At 38.7% G+C, this 17,957-nt stretch overlaps 1 protein-coding gene across 1 annotated transcript; it reads left to right on the top strand.

Moving 5' to 3' along the window:
- The first annotated feature begins 1,590 nt into the window (after positions 1 to 1,590).
- LOC137180484 (sialoadhesin-like) lies at positions 1,591 to 17,478 on the top strand. Its single transcript, XM_067585875.1, has 12 exons — positions 1,591 to 2,722; positions 5,611 to 5,967; positions 8,270 to 8,497; positions 9,499 to 9,768; positions 10,205 to 10,465; positions 11,368 to 11,637; positions 11,855 to 12,115; positions 13,062 to 13,322; positions 14,265 to 14,303; positions 14,752 to 15,012; positions 15,989 to 16,249; positions 17,192 to 17,478. Exons 1-12 carry the CDS (start codon positions 2,668 to 2,670, stop codon positions 17,476 to 17,478), a joined length of 2,811 nt encoding a protein of 936 aa, XP_067441976.1. The 5' UTR covers positions 1,591 to 2,667.
- Positions 17,479 to 17,957: the final 479 nt, after the last annotated feature.

Raw genomic sequence — 17,957 nt, 5'->3', positions numbered from 1 at the left:
GTTTGCATGTACCATTGACATGCTAACATCAGCTCAACTCAGTGCCACTCAGAGTGCAATGCTAACATAGAATGACATACTAAATATGTTAACTTGATGACTGTAGGTATGCATGTTGCAGTATTTTAGCTTCAGCTATATCTGACAAAGTACAATTTAGGCTGAGAAAGGTTTAGCACGGTGGTTGTCAAAGTGGGTTCCTGGGACCACCAGGGGTCCTTGTGGGGGTGCCAAGGGGTCCCCAGCAAAAGTGGAGTAATTTATTTTCACTATAATTTCATCCATAAGTGACACAATGACAGAATGTATGACTATTTTGGTCATGGGGTTCATATACTTTCTGTAATAAAACATTGAAAAGTAAAAATCTTCATAGATTGGACTGGAGATTGGATTGGAGATTTGTAGGGCTGCCCCCAACTAAAGGTTTTCCTAGTCCACTAATAGTTCAAGCCATTAGTCGACTGGTCGTTGCATGATAAATGACAATATATTATTTATTTAGGCTATCTAACGTTACAGCGGCCATGCTAAGTGGCTAATGTTAGACTATCATGTTTGAGGTTGACGAGTGATAGGTGAATATTTGCCTGCAGGGTTTGCATGTCACCTTCTTGGGTTTGTCCCTCTCAAAATGATACCACACCGGATTTCCTGCCCGACATAGTAACTAACTATATAATAACCTCAAGTACCAGCCATAAACGCTAATGTCTGTCCCTGACTGATTCAGTGTCGCCACTTCCTGTGTCGTTTCAAATAAAAACCCTCTAGTGTTTCTAGCGCCAAATCTTGAATTGAGCCATAGTCAATTTCCTTTATTGCGAACACTGACACACGTCTAAATGAGAGCAAGCAGGTAAGTCATCTTTGTATTGGACACTTGCTGATTTATACATTTCCTCTTTGGGTTTTATATAATTATTGATTTTGTTTTTATGCTTACATTGCCTCTGAAAAATACAGTCAATATCATGATGTGCACCCAGTGTAATTGTAATCTTTTTTAAATGAAGGGAAAACAGTATATGAGGGACACTTTATGGCCCATGATGGTGCATCAAACATAGATATAGACATTTGTTCTTGTTTTCTTCTGTGTTGTGATATATCACAGCCCAACTTGAGACAAAACAAAGTCAATGATGGTTAAATGTTGATCTTGAAGTGTTTTGTAGTGCATTTCAACTACAACTGCCTGTATTGGTAAAACGTAAAAACAAAATATAATTTGTGCTATTAAAGTGCACAACCAAAAGCCAGTAAAAAAAAAAAAAAAAAGCCCACTGCTGTGACACCAGAAATCCCCATTCTGCTCTCTAGCTGTCAACTGTCAACTCAGCCTTTTTTTTCTGTTGACCGTTTCTTCAAAAAAACATTTCTAGCACATCAAACAGACACAAGTAGGATTTATATCTCAGAGAAAAAAGTGAGGACAATTTTGTATTCTGAGGCATTTCTTTTGCTTATCTTTTTTTTCTACATAACAGCTGTGAATAATTGATTGTGACTCGGTGTTCTATACGTTTCCCTGCAGTTTGCTCTCACACCCCTGCAGGAACCTGACCACAGAGAGGAGGCAAAACAGACACTTTAATTTGCCACAGTCTATTCAGAATTACTTTGGCTTTCATCCTGTTCAGTTAAGCTGCAGAAATGTACACAGGTCGTATTGCCTGTGTTGTCTCTGACTGCACCTTTAGACTGTATGAGTTCATTTGTATTCTGTAAAACTGAACAGTTTTTCTGTTTGTTTCCCCCTTTAGCTTTCTACACTTATGCATAACCCAGATATGATGCAATTATTTACAACATATATACATTTTGGTGACAGTGACTGCAGTAATCAGCACTTTCTATTCTGAGGAGTTTTGAAGCAATGTACCAACCGTCTGTAATAATGCGTGAAGCAGGTTTATAAATGGTACGATCAAGTGGGCTGGCTCAGATGTTCCTTTGAACAGGAAACAGGAAGCTCTAATGTATGAGAAGCCCACTACATCTTTACATTGGCTCTCAATGGTAATTAAAACTTTTTCCTCTGCACTAACCTTGTACAGTCCTTTCACAACATTAAACACAACCTATTATTACCACACTATATCCTTCAGGTAATGTAAACACATTCATCAACTCTCAGGCTGAGTAACAGTAACTGAACAATGTAGAGCTTTTCTCGTAACACTATGGAAATTAGATGGTTAAACAAATGAAAACAAAGTTATCTAATCAGAGTTTCACTTTCCCTTTTTAAGTTTACACAATACACCAGGGCCACAGTGCCTCACATACATTATATCTTTATTTACGGCACAGTTCTCACATGAACTTGGACTGTAAATAAATTGAACCTGACGCTAGTTTTTTAAAAAAGTTAATGCATAGTTTTGAAAATAACAGTATCGTTTCTTCATTTCAGCTTGGGGATTTACATGCATTCGTCTGTTCATGCATATTAATAAGGTAAAGAGGAAGGAAGATAGGGTCTTGGTGGTCTTTTATTAATTCAATTGTGAGAACCACAGACCACATGAACTTTTTTTCAAGGCGGCGCCGTCCTTTTTCTGCTGTAGAGACGTTTATTGTGACTAACTGACACACGGTACTTCTCATGTACAAGATCTACTTGCGGATGTCATTTAACAGACAGAGATTAGAGGAGCAGCTATGACTTTAACAGCAGCAGCAAGTGGATTTGTCATCTTCCTTCTCTCTGTACAAGGTACTGTGCATCTACATTTACATTTTAAGGCAGTTAGCACACTTCAGAAATTCACAGGAGGGTTGTGAGTATTGAATGGTTTACCAGATCACCACTTTTCTAAATTTAATGTGTGTGATAATTTGATGCGGACCTTTTAAAACCTGACAACACCAGACATTCACTTCTCTTTATTCCAGTTCAAATCTTTAGAAGCTATTTCTGTCAGCAGCATCGTAAAGAAATTGTGTTCATGTCATGTGGGATAGATGGAAATTATGACTGATTTACATTAACAAAGAAAAAATCTTGTAAATAATCTTTTTTGTGGAACTTCAACATCTTGCGGAAGTCCTCTAAACTGGCTGGTTTAAGCCAGCGCCCCCTGTAAGCATTACAGTGAATTTGATGGTGACTTGTTCCCTGATAGCACACTGTTACAAGAAATACAAGTGAAAATAAAATGAGCCAGCATGTCTTTCTCACAAGTAATTACGTACCATAGGAAATGCAGTGTAAAAAGATATGAAATCACTGTAAGCTATATGTCAGTAAGAGACTAGCTGGTGGCTAGCTTTTAGCTGCCGAAGAGCCAGATATTTCCCATGTACGTGGACCACCATGTGTAAACTATGGATGTATTAAGATATCTGGATATTGCCTTGCTGCCAATTTGTCCCAGAGCCTAAATAAGCAATTTTAAAGTGCATGACATCATACCAGTGTAAAGTCAACATTTTAGGGATTTTGAAGGACTTTTGTAGCACTGAGTGAACACAACACTGACATATCATCACCTTTTAATTAGATATGTTGAACCTGTTAGCAAACAGTTGCTTATTACACATCCAGCAGTTATGGAGCAACATTATTATTCATTTGGAGGTAGTGCACAGAGGGCTTTTAGAGCTTTTTCTCTAAGAAAAGCTGCTGCAGCTGAAAACGATGCTACAAGAGCACTGAGAGAACCAAAACAGTAACGTTGCAGTTGGACATGAAACTTGTGTAAAGCTCTGTAAAGCTGAAGGGAGCTGCACACTGTTCACTACTTTGGTCCAAACTGCAAAATCAGAAATGAAATGTTGTGCAGACATTCATGGTTCCCTTAAGATGAATCCTACTGACTTATGTGAACATCTAGTGTCATCAGCAGGTTGACATTTTTTGTCTTTTAGTGAAACGTCTCGACAAGTATTGGAACAATAGCCATGACAATTGGTACAGATATCCAACATTTACTAGATGAATTGGAATAAAATTTTGCACAGAAATTCATGATTTGCAATGAGTCCCATAAACATCTGAGACACTCTGACTTTTCCCTCCAGCGCCACCATCAGGTCAACATTAAAATGTGTTCAAAAAACCTTTGTTCATGACTAAATACCTGCTAAACTAACCACATTCCAACCAATTTCAGTTGTACTTTGTGTTCAGTAATAATTTGCAAACGTCAATATGCTTACACATCAAACTAAGATTGTGAGCATTTTAGCATGAAGACATTTTGCTGAAAGCACCTCTTTACAGACTCAATGGTTGTAGAATCTTAGTCTTATTTAACCTTTACTGGCCTACATCAACATTTCTGGTCTATATCATCATACATTAGGACTAAACTTTACAAATCAACGTAGAAGTATAATAAGTCTTACTTAGCTGTGAACCTATGTTCTGACCTCTGCCATTTCAGTATAAAAGTGATGTGCCTTTTATTATTTACACATCACAATAGCTGCCACACCCCAGTCTCATTTCTCTACAGTTTCCATTCACACCCTGCAGCACCCTGACCACAGAAAGGAGAGCAACCAAGCAAAGCATGTTTCCATGTAAAAAACCCTTATTATAAATAACCTTCAGCTTAAAAAGTCAGTAAACAGACTGCATGATGTTCTGCCACAGTGCACAGAGAGGAGCTGTACAGAGCATATCTACCACTGCTCCATTACAGTAAAAACTGACTGTATATATTCAACTGACCACTTTGTCTGTCTGCATAAACCAGAAACTACGTTGAAACTTTATATATAGTATGTAGCCTTGTTCAAAGCTGATGTAAGAAAATCCCTAATGACAGACAAAACAACTTTATGATCTGCTCTGCTCTATTCTCAGAGAAAGGTTGATACTTTTAACATTAGCAATGAGCGCTACAGAAGAAAAGTAGGGCTACTGAAAATACCTGAGATCACTTCTAGCTAGATAGATGCACGATGAGGAACTTCAGACAATGTTTGCAATAAATCAGCACTTGTTATGAAGTTTGAAGTTTGCCCAGGTTGTCCTCTCCCAGATATGTTGATGCCCTAGGTGAGATTTTAGATTGGAGACCCCCTTCCCTACAAGGGGGTGGGCGTAATGGTGGATGGGGCTAGTAGGGCTGCATGATAATAGCCAAAATGTTAATCCCGATTATTCTGCCATTTCAGAGCAATTGGCGCCCCTAAAAAAATGCAAAAGTAGCACCTCCAGTCCAAGTGTTTCAAAATAAAAATGAATTCACAATAAATGAAGTGCAGCAATGGTACCTCCAGCCCAGAAAATGTCCTCCAACTCCTTGAAACAAATAGGCAAATGGGTTTCAGGGACCATTCAGTGAGAGTTTGGTGGCTTTCAGGTGAAAACTGACCGGTAAAGCCTTGAAAATCAAACCAGATGAAAACCCATCCAAGTCAATGGGGAAAAAGAGGAAAAAACGAGAAAGGAGAACAAGTGCATATTTCTGAAAGCTGTATACAAGCACACTTGTCATGTGCCACTCATTTGGCGTCCCCCTCCGTCATCTATGTGGCCTATGCCACAAGCTGCCCCCGCCCACATCGTCTTGGTACCTTGACTACAGTTGAAACACTGTTGTTGTTGTGTTATGAGTCTGATTGTGGTTTCTGATGTGCTCTGTGTTACAGTGATACAGGGACAGTATGCCATGGGAGTGACTTACACTTTTACTGAGATGTGTGTGTTGAAAGGATCAACAGTGGACATACGCTGCACCTACAGATACCCACTCAGAAAAGATGGCCTTGATACTACAGTTGAGAAAACATTCTGGTTCACTAAAATGAAAGGCGCTGAACCTGTGGATCTGAGAACAGACTCAGAGTATTCAGGTCGTGTTCAGTATCACTGTGATAAGAACAACTGCACTCTGAGAATCACAGACCTGAGAGAGAGCGACTCAGCTGTGTACAAGTTCAGGTTCATAACAAACCAATCAGGAGGGAGATTTACTGGTTTACCTGGAGTCTCTTTGACTGTCACAGGTAACATTTTCATTCACATGTTAATTTCCAAATGTTCAATATCTAGAAAATAATAATATGAATGTATCTGTGTGTGTTTGCATGTGTTTGTTGACAGTTTTGTCTAAAATAACACTGATGAAAACAAACACTGATGCAGTACATTTAAACAAGCTGATGACTAATAAATGGTGTGTTTGGCTGAACTAATGGACATGAATTTCATTTAATATCGATTGTGATTGAAGGATTTTCATCATTATGTGTACAAGTTTTTGTTTAGTGATCCACCAGTTTAGTTGGTCACTTATATGAACTGTCATTTTAACTGTCTGCCTTTGGTTTAGTTATTTGTGATGTACAAATGTCTCTTTTTTTCCCCGCAGATCCAAATCTGCAAGTGATGGTGAGCAGAGCCTCTCAGTATTCTACCTGGGCAGAGCTGAAGTGTCACAGCAGATGTCGTCTACCTGATCATTCTTCCTTCATCTGGTACACGAATGGACAGAAAATTCAGGATGAAACACCTTCTATTTATACCGTGTACCTTGACTCATCAGACAGCTATTCCTGCGCTGTAAAAGGATTTGAGCATCATCCTGCTCCTTCAGTGTGTGAGTTTACAACACAGTCTCTCACTAAACTAACCACATCTAGTGGAGCCTTTAACCTATTGTACTACACCTTGTATTTACATGTGATTCAGGGGCAGCATGTGATTCAAACATTGACATAGAAGTGGATCAAAACCAAACCACATCCCCATGAGATTTTACATGTTACATTCTCATATCTTATTCACAGTTTTGACTGTGACATAAATGTAAAATAAGAGCTTACTGTACATTTAAAACATCAGTTCACTCAAAATATAAAAAACATATTTTCTGACTTGCTCCCTTTCTAACCATGTGAATAGTTACAGTTTCATGTGCTCAGATTTTGAACCTTGAAAAGTCTGCTGCCATTCCAATACGATAAAAGTGAGTTGAATATTGTTTGTACTGCTTAAATCATTGAAAGCTTATATTTGAAAAACTATGGATCTATGTGTCTTACAATTACTTTGGATAATCTACAGACCTTGTTGTGGACAGTTTTTATCTTGAGTAGAAAGTAGATCCAATGGAAATCATTGACAGATATGTCTGTGGATGATTCAGAGTAACCAAAACAATTTTCAAACATGATTTTCAACCACAAACTAAATTCCGTCTATCTACATAGTCTTGAGGTTGATCTAAAAGTTAAATAACAGCTGTATTTGTGACAAGACACTACAAATAAGAGAGAAAATATGTTTTTTTGTGATTTGGGTGAACCAGCATTAATCATGTGAAAAACAGGATTTCCTGTTGAGCCTTGTTGAAAAGAAAAGATCTGGGAAAACATCCCTCATCCCACCAAAACACACACACACACACACACACACACACACACACACACACACACACACACACACACACACACACACACACAAACACACACACACACACACACAGATGAGACTGCACTGACCTGTCTGTTTAAAACACTAATCAAAACTCACCTTTTCAGACCTGCTTTTAATGTGTAATTAATGTTGCGTGTTACTTTGTGCTTTTAGTTTGTTGTTTTTTTATGATCCTTTTCACTTATGTTAAATGTCTATGAGTACCCTGAAAAGCCCTTTATAAACAAAATGTATTGTTATTATAACTGTTCTGTTTGAAATTAATTTTATCTTTCAGGTGTCCATGGTCAGTCCTGCAACAGAGTGATTTACACTGACAGAAGCATCTGTGCCTTCAGAGGATCATCAGTGGACATTTCCTGCACATACAGTAGTTCCAGCACATACTATAAATCTATCACATCAAAATTTTGGTTCAATCCTGAGCATAGTCATCAGTGGCAGAATCCCTCACAGCCTGAGGACCTTAGTGAAGACTCCCAGTATGCAGGTCGTGTTCGGGTCCTTGAAACAGAGAGAGGACGCTCCACTCTGAGAATCTCTGACCTGAGAGAGAGCGATTCAGCCCAGTATCACTTCACATTCAAAACACCAAGCTTTGAATGGGGGAGTAGTTTACCTGGAACAACTCTGACTGTCACAGGTACTGATGAACACAAACTGATAAAAATACACAAACATTACTACTTTTAAAAACACTGAAATTGTTGCTAATGATCAATTGCCATAACATTGCATACATACATATTAAGTACAGTTACTAATGACCTTCACTACTTCTAGGAATTGTAACAGATGGCTTGATGTGCAGGTATGTCTATGATAATTTAAAGCTAATGATGATAATATTGTTCTTGTTCTCATATTCAGCTCTCCAGGTGCAGGTGATCACAATAACAGTCCATCAGTCTTGTACCGAGGCAGAGCTGAAATGTCTCAGCAGCTGCAGTCCAGCAGGTCGTATTTCTTACATCTGGTTCAAGAACGGACAGAAAGTTATGAATGAGGAAACTTCTCTTTATTCAGGGCAGTTTAATGCTGGTGACAACGTCTCCTGTGCTTTAAAAGGACATGAGGATTACAGCTCTCCTTCAGTGTGTGAGTTTAGTTCACTGTGTCAGGACACACACACACTGACACCAAGTTCACCTTTTTCTTTCTTTTTTTTTTAAAACTCCATTATAATATCAGATGTAATCATACTGAAGTCCTCAAAATCTTTATGCAGACTCAAGAAAAGCAATTGTCAGATATGTTGTGATTTAACATGTTGAAATTCTTTCCTATTAGGTGAAATTTTGTGATTCTGAAATATTTGCAGTATAGAAAATACTGTATGTTGCTGCTACATTTAATGTTTTGGGAGTTATAATATTTGTTATTGAGATGCTCTAATACGTCCACTGATGATGTCATGTAATTTTTTTTTCATAGTAAACCTTTTTATAGGAGTTACTAGATTATGAAGACTTATTTTATGTCAGACTCATTGCTTTACACAGACCTCAGTTCAGTAGCAGTAAATTTGAAAGGCTTGATATAACAGCATGACTTTAAACTGGACTTTAAACTACTACAACTGAAATAGTTTCTGCAACAGGATTGGAACACAAATGTATCTGAAGATATGTTTAATTCTGTGAAAAATTATGCAGTTGATAATGCAACAGCTGTGAGTATAAACAGCCATCAGGAGGAAGAGTGTTGTATATTTTAATTGATGGGGTCAGCCCAATTAAACTATTAATAAGAGCCCAGCTTTGTTCCCCTCAAAATGAAACATATGATTCATTTCCCATTCTGGGTTATTTTCATTCAATTCATTATGTGTATTCAGCAGAATTATTTATAAAACATAATAAGGAAGTGATCTGCCTGCTGTGCAGAATTATTAAAGGTCTGTTATTTGCAGTTAGTTCCCACCAGTAGCAGTCTAACCTGGAACAGCTCCAGGATCATCATTGTGAACAGCCACTGTGACAACTACTAGGGATGATCAATAAGACACTAAGAGAGAAAAAATGAATTAAAATATTCTATTATCTATCATGACAACATATTCTAATCTTCAATTTAATGCATGTCTAAATCTCCTACAGATGCACCAATGCCTCCCTCTGTGTCAGTGAGTCCCTCTGATGATATCATTGAGGGCAGTTCAGTGACTCTGACCTGTAGCAGTGATGCTAACCCAGCTGCTAATTATAACTGGTACAAGAAGAATGAAAATCCAGACCTTCAACCTCTCAGTAAAGAACCACAGCTCATCTTCAGCTCCATCCAGTCCTCTGACTCTGGAGAGTATTACTGTACAGCTGAGAACCAGCTGGGGAAGAGGACATCTGAACACATCTTTATTAATGTGAAATGTGAGTGAAAAAAGCAATAAATGATTTCTTTGCACCAGGTTAGACATAGAAAGGTTTTGGCTGATCGTCAGTGACAAAATGTGGTTTTGGGCAAGTATTACTGATACAGATATCACTAATTTTGCAGATAGTTTTTAAATAATTTGATATTATTACTCATAGAATTATTTAATAATACATTTTCTAGGAGCGAACACACTGCTAATGATAATAATGAATGATAAAAATAGTAGTGTTGCCTGTCACAAGCTTAGCTGATAGGTAATAAAAAAATGGAAGAGGTTTTTTTTTAAATTTTTTTAGCTTGTACTATTGATAGCAGCTACAGTAGATGCTGAAGAGGCAGTTTTATTCATTCCTTTCATATGCGCTGAATGTGCTACTGCAGTAATACAGCCTTGACCTCGAATAATCTCTGTTAACACATCTCTTCCAGATGGTCCAAAGCCTCCTTCTGTGTCAGTGAGTCCCTCTGGTGAGATAGTGCAGGGCAGTTCAGTGACTCTGAACTGTAGCAGTGATGCTAACCCAGCAGCTACTTATACCTGGCACAAGGAGAACCAAACAGTGCTTCATGGGCCAGAAAACATGTATCATTTCACCTCCATCAGCTCTGAGGACAGCGGGGTCTACCACTGCAAGTCTGAGAATCAATATGGAGAGATCAACTCTTCATCTCTAATCATAGATGTCCAGTGTAAGTACAAAACATTAGAAAATTACTATTTACCACTTATTGCAATTCCTACTATTTACTACCTAGTACTACTAGACAAGGTGGCAAGGCAACTGTGGTTCAGGAGGTAGACTCCTCCTGGCATGTTGAAGTGTCCTTGAGCCAGATACTGAACCCTAAATTGCTCCTGATGGTTGTGCCTGAACCCTGGATGGTAGTTTGCCACCATCAGTGTGTGAGTGTACGCTTGAATGTGAGTGTGAATGGGTGAATGAGCAGCAGAATCGATTTAAAGCGTTTTGGATAAAAGTACTGTAGAAATACAGCCATTTATATTTTTATTTAGGCCCTTTTTTCCTGAAATGCAAGGGGAGCAAAAGCTTATATTCAAGCAAAAATTTCCCAGTACAACAACATCTAGAAATTTTGGTGCTGGTACTGTAAAAATGAAAAACAATAATTGCTTCAAATATTTAATACTAATTAAGCTTTGTGGCTGGTGGGGTGCTGAACAAATGCTCTCTATTGACCGAGCGCCACTGCTATGCTCCACGTTTGGATTTTTGGTTACTTGCATTACTACAAATGTCAATGACATTTTGATTGAGGTTTTCTATTCATGGAACAGAATATTCCAGTTTCTCTTCTTTCTGTTGCATGGCTGGAAAGGTTAAGAGAATACAAAATAGGTTCATTTTTATGTTCATTTCATATTCTATAATTTCATATGTGAAGTTATATCAAAATGCTTAAAAAGTAAAAACTAATTCATTGACTCATTTAAAACCTTAATAAATAATTTATCAAGCTGGATCACTCTGAATTAAACTGTGTGGCTGGTGTGGCGCTGCATGTGTGCCCTCTATTGGCCAGCCACCAATGAATGTGAATAAAGACTCATAAGATGTCTTTCTCTTCTTCAGATGCTCCAAAGCTTCCCTCTGTGTCAGTGAGTCCATCTGGTGAGATAGTGGAGGGCAGTTCAGTGACTCTGACCTGTAGCAGTGATGCTAACCCAGCAGCTAAATACACCTGGTACAAGAAGAATGTAAATCCAGACCTTCAACCTCTCAGTAAAGAACCACAGCTTGTCTTCAGCTCCATCCAGTCTTCTGACTCTGGAGAGTATTACTGTACAGCTGAGAACCAGCTGGGGAAGAGGACATCTGAATTCATCTTTATTGATGTGAAATGTGAGTGAGAAAAAGCAACATGCAGCTAATGGACTTGTCATCCTTGTTAAACTTAAAAAAAACCCAAACATTTCTGATCATGTCTGCTTTCTTAAGCTTTGACAGCTTCACATTCAGTCTGCTGCTTTAGTTCACTGAGCAGCTCCAATACAACATGTTATAGTAATGCAGTCCATCCTCATTTTATAATTAATTCATTTTGATACATCTCCTGTAGATGCTCCAAAGGTTCCCTCTGTGTCAGTGAGTCCCTCTAGTGTGATAGTGGAGGGCAGTTCAGTGACTCTGACCTGTAGCAGTGATGCTAACCCAGCAACTAACTATACCTGGTACAAGGAGAACCAAACAGTGACTCAAGGACAACAGGGAAGTTATCATTTCACCTCTATCAGGTCTGAGGACAGCGGGATATACCACTGCAAGTCTGAGAATCAATACAGACACATCAACTCCTCATCTCTAATCATAGATGTCCAGTGTAAGTACAAAACATTAGAAAATTAATATTTACCACTTATTGCAATTCCTACTATTTCTAGTACTACTAGACAAGGGGGCAACGCAGCTGTGGTCCAGGAGGTAGAGCGGGTCGTCCACTAAACAGGATGTGGTGGTTTGATCCCCAACTCCTCCTGTCATGTTGAAGTGTCCTTGAGCAAGATACTGAACCCTAAATTGCTCCTGATGGTTGTGCCTGAACCCTGGATGGTAGTTTGCCATCATCAGTGTGTGAGTGTATGCTTGAATGTGAGTGTGAATGGGTGAATGAGCAGCAGAATCATTGTGAGGTACTTCGGACAAAAGTGCTATAGAAATACCCTTCTTTCCTGAAATGCAAGGGGAGCACAAGCTTAAATTCGAGCAAAAATCACCCAGTACAACAACATTTAGCAATTTTGGTGGTGGTAGTGTAAAAATGAAAAACAATAGTTGCTTCAAATATTTAATAAAAACAATAGTTGCTTCAAATATTTAATAATAATTAAGCTTTGTGGCTGGTGGGGTGCTGAACAAATGCTCTCTATTGACAGAGCGTCACTGCTATACTCCACCTTTGGACTTTTGATTACTTGCATTACTACAAATGTCAATGACATTTTGATTGAAGTTTTCTTTTCATGGAACAAAATATTCTAGTTTCTCTTCTTCTTTCTGTCGCATGGCTGGAAAGGTTAAGAGAATACAAAATAGGTTCATTTTTATGTTCATTTCACATTCTGTCATTTCATATGTGAAGTTATATCAAAATGCTTAAAAAGTAAAAACTAATTCCTTGACTCATTAAAACCTTAATAAATAATTTATCAAGCTGGATCACTCTGAATTAAACAGTGTGGCTGGTGTGGTGCTGCATGTGTGCCCTCTATTGGCCAGCCACCAATGAATGTGAATAAAGACTCATAAGATGTCTTTCTGTTTTTCAGATGCTCCAAAGGTTCCCTCTGTGTCAGTGCGTCCATCTGGTGAGATAGTGGAGGGCAGTTCAGTGACTCTAACCTGTAGCAGTGAAGCTAACCCAGCAGCTAATTATACCTGGTACAAGGAGAGCCAAACAGTGACTCAAGGACAACAGGGAAGTTATCATTTCACCTCAATCAGCTCTGAGGACAGTGGGATCTACCACTGCAAGTCTGAGAATCAATATGGACAGATCAACTCTTCATCTCTAATTGTAGATGTCCAGTGTAAGTACAAAACATTAGAAAATTACTATTTACCACTTATTGCAATTCCTACTATTTCTAGTACTACTAGACAAGGTGGCAAGGCGGCTGTTGTTCAGAAGGTAGAGCAGGTCGTCCACTAAACAGGATGCGGTGGTTGAATCCCCAACGCCTCCTGGCATGTTGAAGTGTACTTGAGCCAGACACTGAACCCTAAATTGCTCCTGATGGTTGTGCCTGAACCCTGGATGGTAGTTTGCCATCATCAGTGTGTGAGTGTATGCTTGAATGTGAGTGTGAATGGGTGAATGAGCAGCAGAATCGATGTAAAGCATTTTGGATAAAAGTACTGTAGAAATACAGCCATTTACATTTTTATTTAGGCCCTTTTTTCCTGAAATGCAAGGGGAGCAAAAGCTTATATTCAAGCAAAAATTTCCCAGTATAGCAACATTTAGCAATTTTGGTGGTGGTAGTGTGAAAATGAAAAACAATAGTTGCTTCAAATATTTAGTAATAATTAAGCTTTGTGGCTGGTGGGGTGCTGAACAAATGCTTTCTATTGACTGAGCGTCACTGCTATACTCCACGTTTGGATTTTTGGTTACTTGCATGACTACAAATGTCAATGACATTTTGATTGAGGTTTTCTTTTCATGGAACAAAATATGCCAGTTTCTCTTCTTCTTTTTGTTGCATGGCTGGAAAGGTTAAGAGAATACAAAATAGGTTCATTTTTATGTTCATATCATACTTTAAAATTTCATATGTGAAGTTATATCAAAATGCTTAAAAAGTAAAAACTAATTCATTGACTCATTTAAAACCTTAATAAATAATTTATCAAGCTGGATCACTCTGAATTAAACTGTGTGGCTGGTGTGGCGCTGCATGTGTGCCCTCTATTGGCCAGCCACCAATGAATGTGAATAAAGACTCATAAGATGTCTTTCTGTTTTTCAGATGCTCCAAAGCTTCCCTCTGTGTCAGTGAGTCCATCTGGTGAGATAGCGGAGGGCAGTTCAGTGACTCTGACCTGTAGCAGTGGTGCTAACCCAGCAGCTAAATACACCTGGTACAAGAAAAATGTAAACCCAGACCTTCAACCTCTCAGTAAAGAACCACAGCTTGTCTTCAGCTCCATCCAGTCTTCTGACTCTGGAGAGTATTACTGTACAGCTGAGAACCAGCTGGGGAAGAGGACATCTGAATTCATCTTTATTGATGTGAAATGTGAGTGAGAAAAAGCAACATGCAGCTAATGGACTTGTCATCCTTGTTAAACTTAAAAAAAACCCAAACATTTCTGATCATGTCTGCTTTCTTAAGCTTTGACAGCTTCACATTCAGTCTGCTGCTTTAGTTCACTGAGCAGCTCCAATACAACATGTTATAGTAATGCAGTCCATCCTCATTTTATAATTAATTCATTTTGATACATCTCCTGTAGATGCTCCAATGCCTCCCTCTGTGTCAGTGAGTCCCTCTAGTGTGATAGTGGAGGGCAGTTCAGTGACTCTGACCTGTAACAGTGATGCTAACCCAGCAACTAACTATACCTGGTACAAGGAGAACCAAACAGTGACTCAAGGACAACAGGGAAGTTATCATTTCACCTCTATCAGGTCTGAGGACAGCGGGATATACCACTGCAAGTCTGAGAATCAATACAGACACATCAACTCCTCATCTCTAATCATAGATGTCCAGTGTAAGTACAAAACATTAGAAAATTAATATTTACCACTTATTGCAATTCCTACTATTTCTAGTACTACTAGACAAGGGGGCAACGCAGCTGTGGTCCAGGAGGTAGAGCGGGTCGTCCACTAAACAGGATGTGGTGGTTTGATCCCCAACTCCTCCTGTCATGTTGAAGTGTCCTTGAGCAAGACACTGAACCCTAAATTGCTCCTGATGGTTGTGCCTGAACCCTGGATGGTAGTTTGCCATCATCAGTGTGTGAGTGTATGCTTGAATGTGAGTGTGAATGGGTGAATGAGCAGCAGAATCATTGTGAGGTACTTCGGACAAAAGTGCTATAGAAATACCCTTTTTTCCTGAAATGCAAGGGGAGCACAAGCTTAAATTCGAGCAAAAATCGCCCAGTACAACAACATTTAGCAATTTTGGTGGTGGTACTGTAAAAATGAAAAACAATAGTTGCTTCAAATATTTAATGAAAACAATAGTTGCTTCAAATATTTAATAAAAACAATAGTTGCTTCAAATATTTAATAATAATTAAGCTTTGTGGCTGGTGGGGTGCTGAACAAATGCTCTCTATTGACAGAGCGTCACTGCTATACTCCACCTTTGGACTTTTGGTTACTTGCATTACTACAAATGTCAATGACATTTTGATTGAAGTTTTCTTTTCATGGAACAAAATATTCTAGTTTCTCTTCTTCTTTCTGTCGCATGGCTGGAAAGGTTAAGAGAATACAAAATAGGTTCATTTTTATGTTCATTTCACATTCTGTCATTTCATATGTGAAGTTATATCAAAATGCTTAAAAAGTAAAAACTAATTCCTTGACTCATTTAAAACCTTAATAAATAATTTATCAAGCTGGATCACTCTGAATTAAACAGTGTGGCTGGTGTGGTGCTGCATGTGTGCCCTCTATTGGCCAGCCACCAATGAATGTGAATAAAGACTCATAAGATGTCTTTCTGTTTTTCAGATGCTCCAAAGCTTCCCTCTGTGTCAGTGCGTCCCTCTCGTGAGATAGTGGAGGGCAGTTCAGTGACTCTAACCTGTAGCAGTGATGCTAACCCAGCAGCTAATTATACCTGGTACAAGGAGAACCAAACAGTGACTCAAGGACAACAGGGAAGTTATCATTTCACCTCAATCAGCTCTGAGGACAGTGGGATCTACCACTGCAAGTCTGAGAATCAATATGGACAGATCAACTCTTCATCTCTAATTGTAGATGTCCAGTGTAAGTACAAAACATTAGAAAATTACTATTTACCACTTATTGCAATTCCTACTATTTCTAGTACTACTAGACAAGGTGGCAAGGTGGCTGTGATTCGGAAGGCAGAGTGGGTTGTCCACTAATCAGCATGTGGTGGTTTGATCCCCAACCCCTCTCGGCATGTTGATGTGTCCTTGAGCCAGATACTGAACCCTAAATTGCTCCTGATGGTTGTGCCTGAACCCTGGATGGTAGTTTGCCATCATCAGTGTGTGAGTGTATGCTTGAATGTGAGTGTGAATGGGTGAATGAGCAGCAGAATCGATGTAAAGCATTTTGGATAAAAGTACTGTAGAAATACAGCCATTTACATTTTTATTTAGGCCCTTTTTTCCTGAAATGCAAGGGGAGCATAAGCTTATATTCAAGCAAAAATTTCCCAGTATAGCAACATTTAGCAATTTTGGTGGTGGTAGTGTTAAAATGAAAAACAATAGTTGCTTCAAATATTTAGTAATAATTATGCTCTGTGGCTGGTGGGGTGCTGAACAAATGCTTTCTATTGACTGAGCGTCACTGCTATGCTCCATGTTTGGATTTTTGGTTACTTGCATGACTACAAATGTCAATGACATTTTGATTGAGGTTTTCTATTCATGGAACAAAATATGCCAGCTTCTCTTCTTCTTTCTGTTGCATGGCTGGAAAGGTTAAGAGAATACAAAATAGGTTCATTTTTATGTTCATATCATACTTTATAATTTCATATGTGAAGTTATATCAAAATGCTTAAAAAGTAAAAACTAATTCATTGACTCATTTAAAACCTTAATAAATAATTTATCAAGCTGGATCACTTTGAATTAAACAGTGTGGCTGGTGTGGCGCTGCATGTGTGCCCTCTATTGGCCAGCCACCAATGAATGTGAATAAAGACTCATAAGATGTCTTTCTGTTTTTCAGATGCTCAAAAGCTTCCCCCTGTGTCAGTGAGTCCATCTGGTGAGATAGTGGAGGGCAGTTCAGTGAATCTGACCTGTAGCAGTGATGCTAACCCAGCAGCTAATTATACCTGGTACAAGGAGAACCAAACAGTGACTCAAGGACAACAGGGAAGTTATCATTTCACCTCAATCAGCTCTGAGGACAGCGGGATCTACCACTGCAAGTCTGAGAATCAATATGGACAGATTAACTCTTCATCTCTAATCATAGATGTCCAGTGTAAGTACAAAACATTAGAAAATTAATATTTACCACTTATTGCAATTCCTACTATTTCTAGTACTACTAGACAAGGGGGCAAGGTGGCTGTGGTTCAGAAGGTAAGAGCAGGTCGTCCACTAAACAGGATGTGGTGGTTTGATCCCCAACTCCTCCTGGCATGTTGAAGTGTCCTTGAGCCAGATACTGAACCCTAAATTGCTCCTGATGGTTGTGCCTGAACCCTGGATGGTAGTTTGCCATCATCAGTGTTTGAGTGTATGCTTGAATGTGAGTGTGAATGGGTGAATGAGCAGCAGAATGATTGTGCAGTACTTTGGATAAAAGTGCTATAGAAATAGCCTTTTTTCCTGAAATGCAAGGGGAGCACAAGCTTAAATTCAAGTAAAAATTGCCCAGTACAACAACATTTAGCAGTTTTGGTGGTGGTAGTGTAAAAATGAAAAACAATAGTTGCTTCAAATATTTAGTAATAATTAAGCTTTGTGGCTGGTGGGGTGTTGAA

The sequence above is a fragment of the Thunnus thynnus genome, chromosome 3 (genome assembly GCF_963924715.1).
Source record: "Thunnus thynnus chromosome 3, fThuThy2.1, whole genome shotgun sequence".
In the NCBI taxonomy this organism is placed as follows: Eukaryota; Metazoa; Chordata; class Actinopteri; order Scombriformes; family Scombridae; genus Thunnus; species Thunnus thynnus.
Note: the sequence above shows the minus strand (reverse complement) of the source record. Positions and strands in the feature narration are given on the sequence as shown.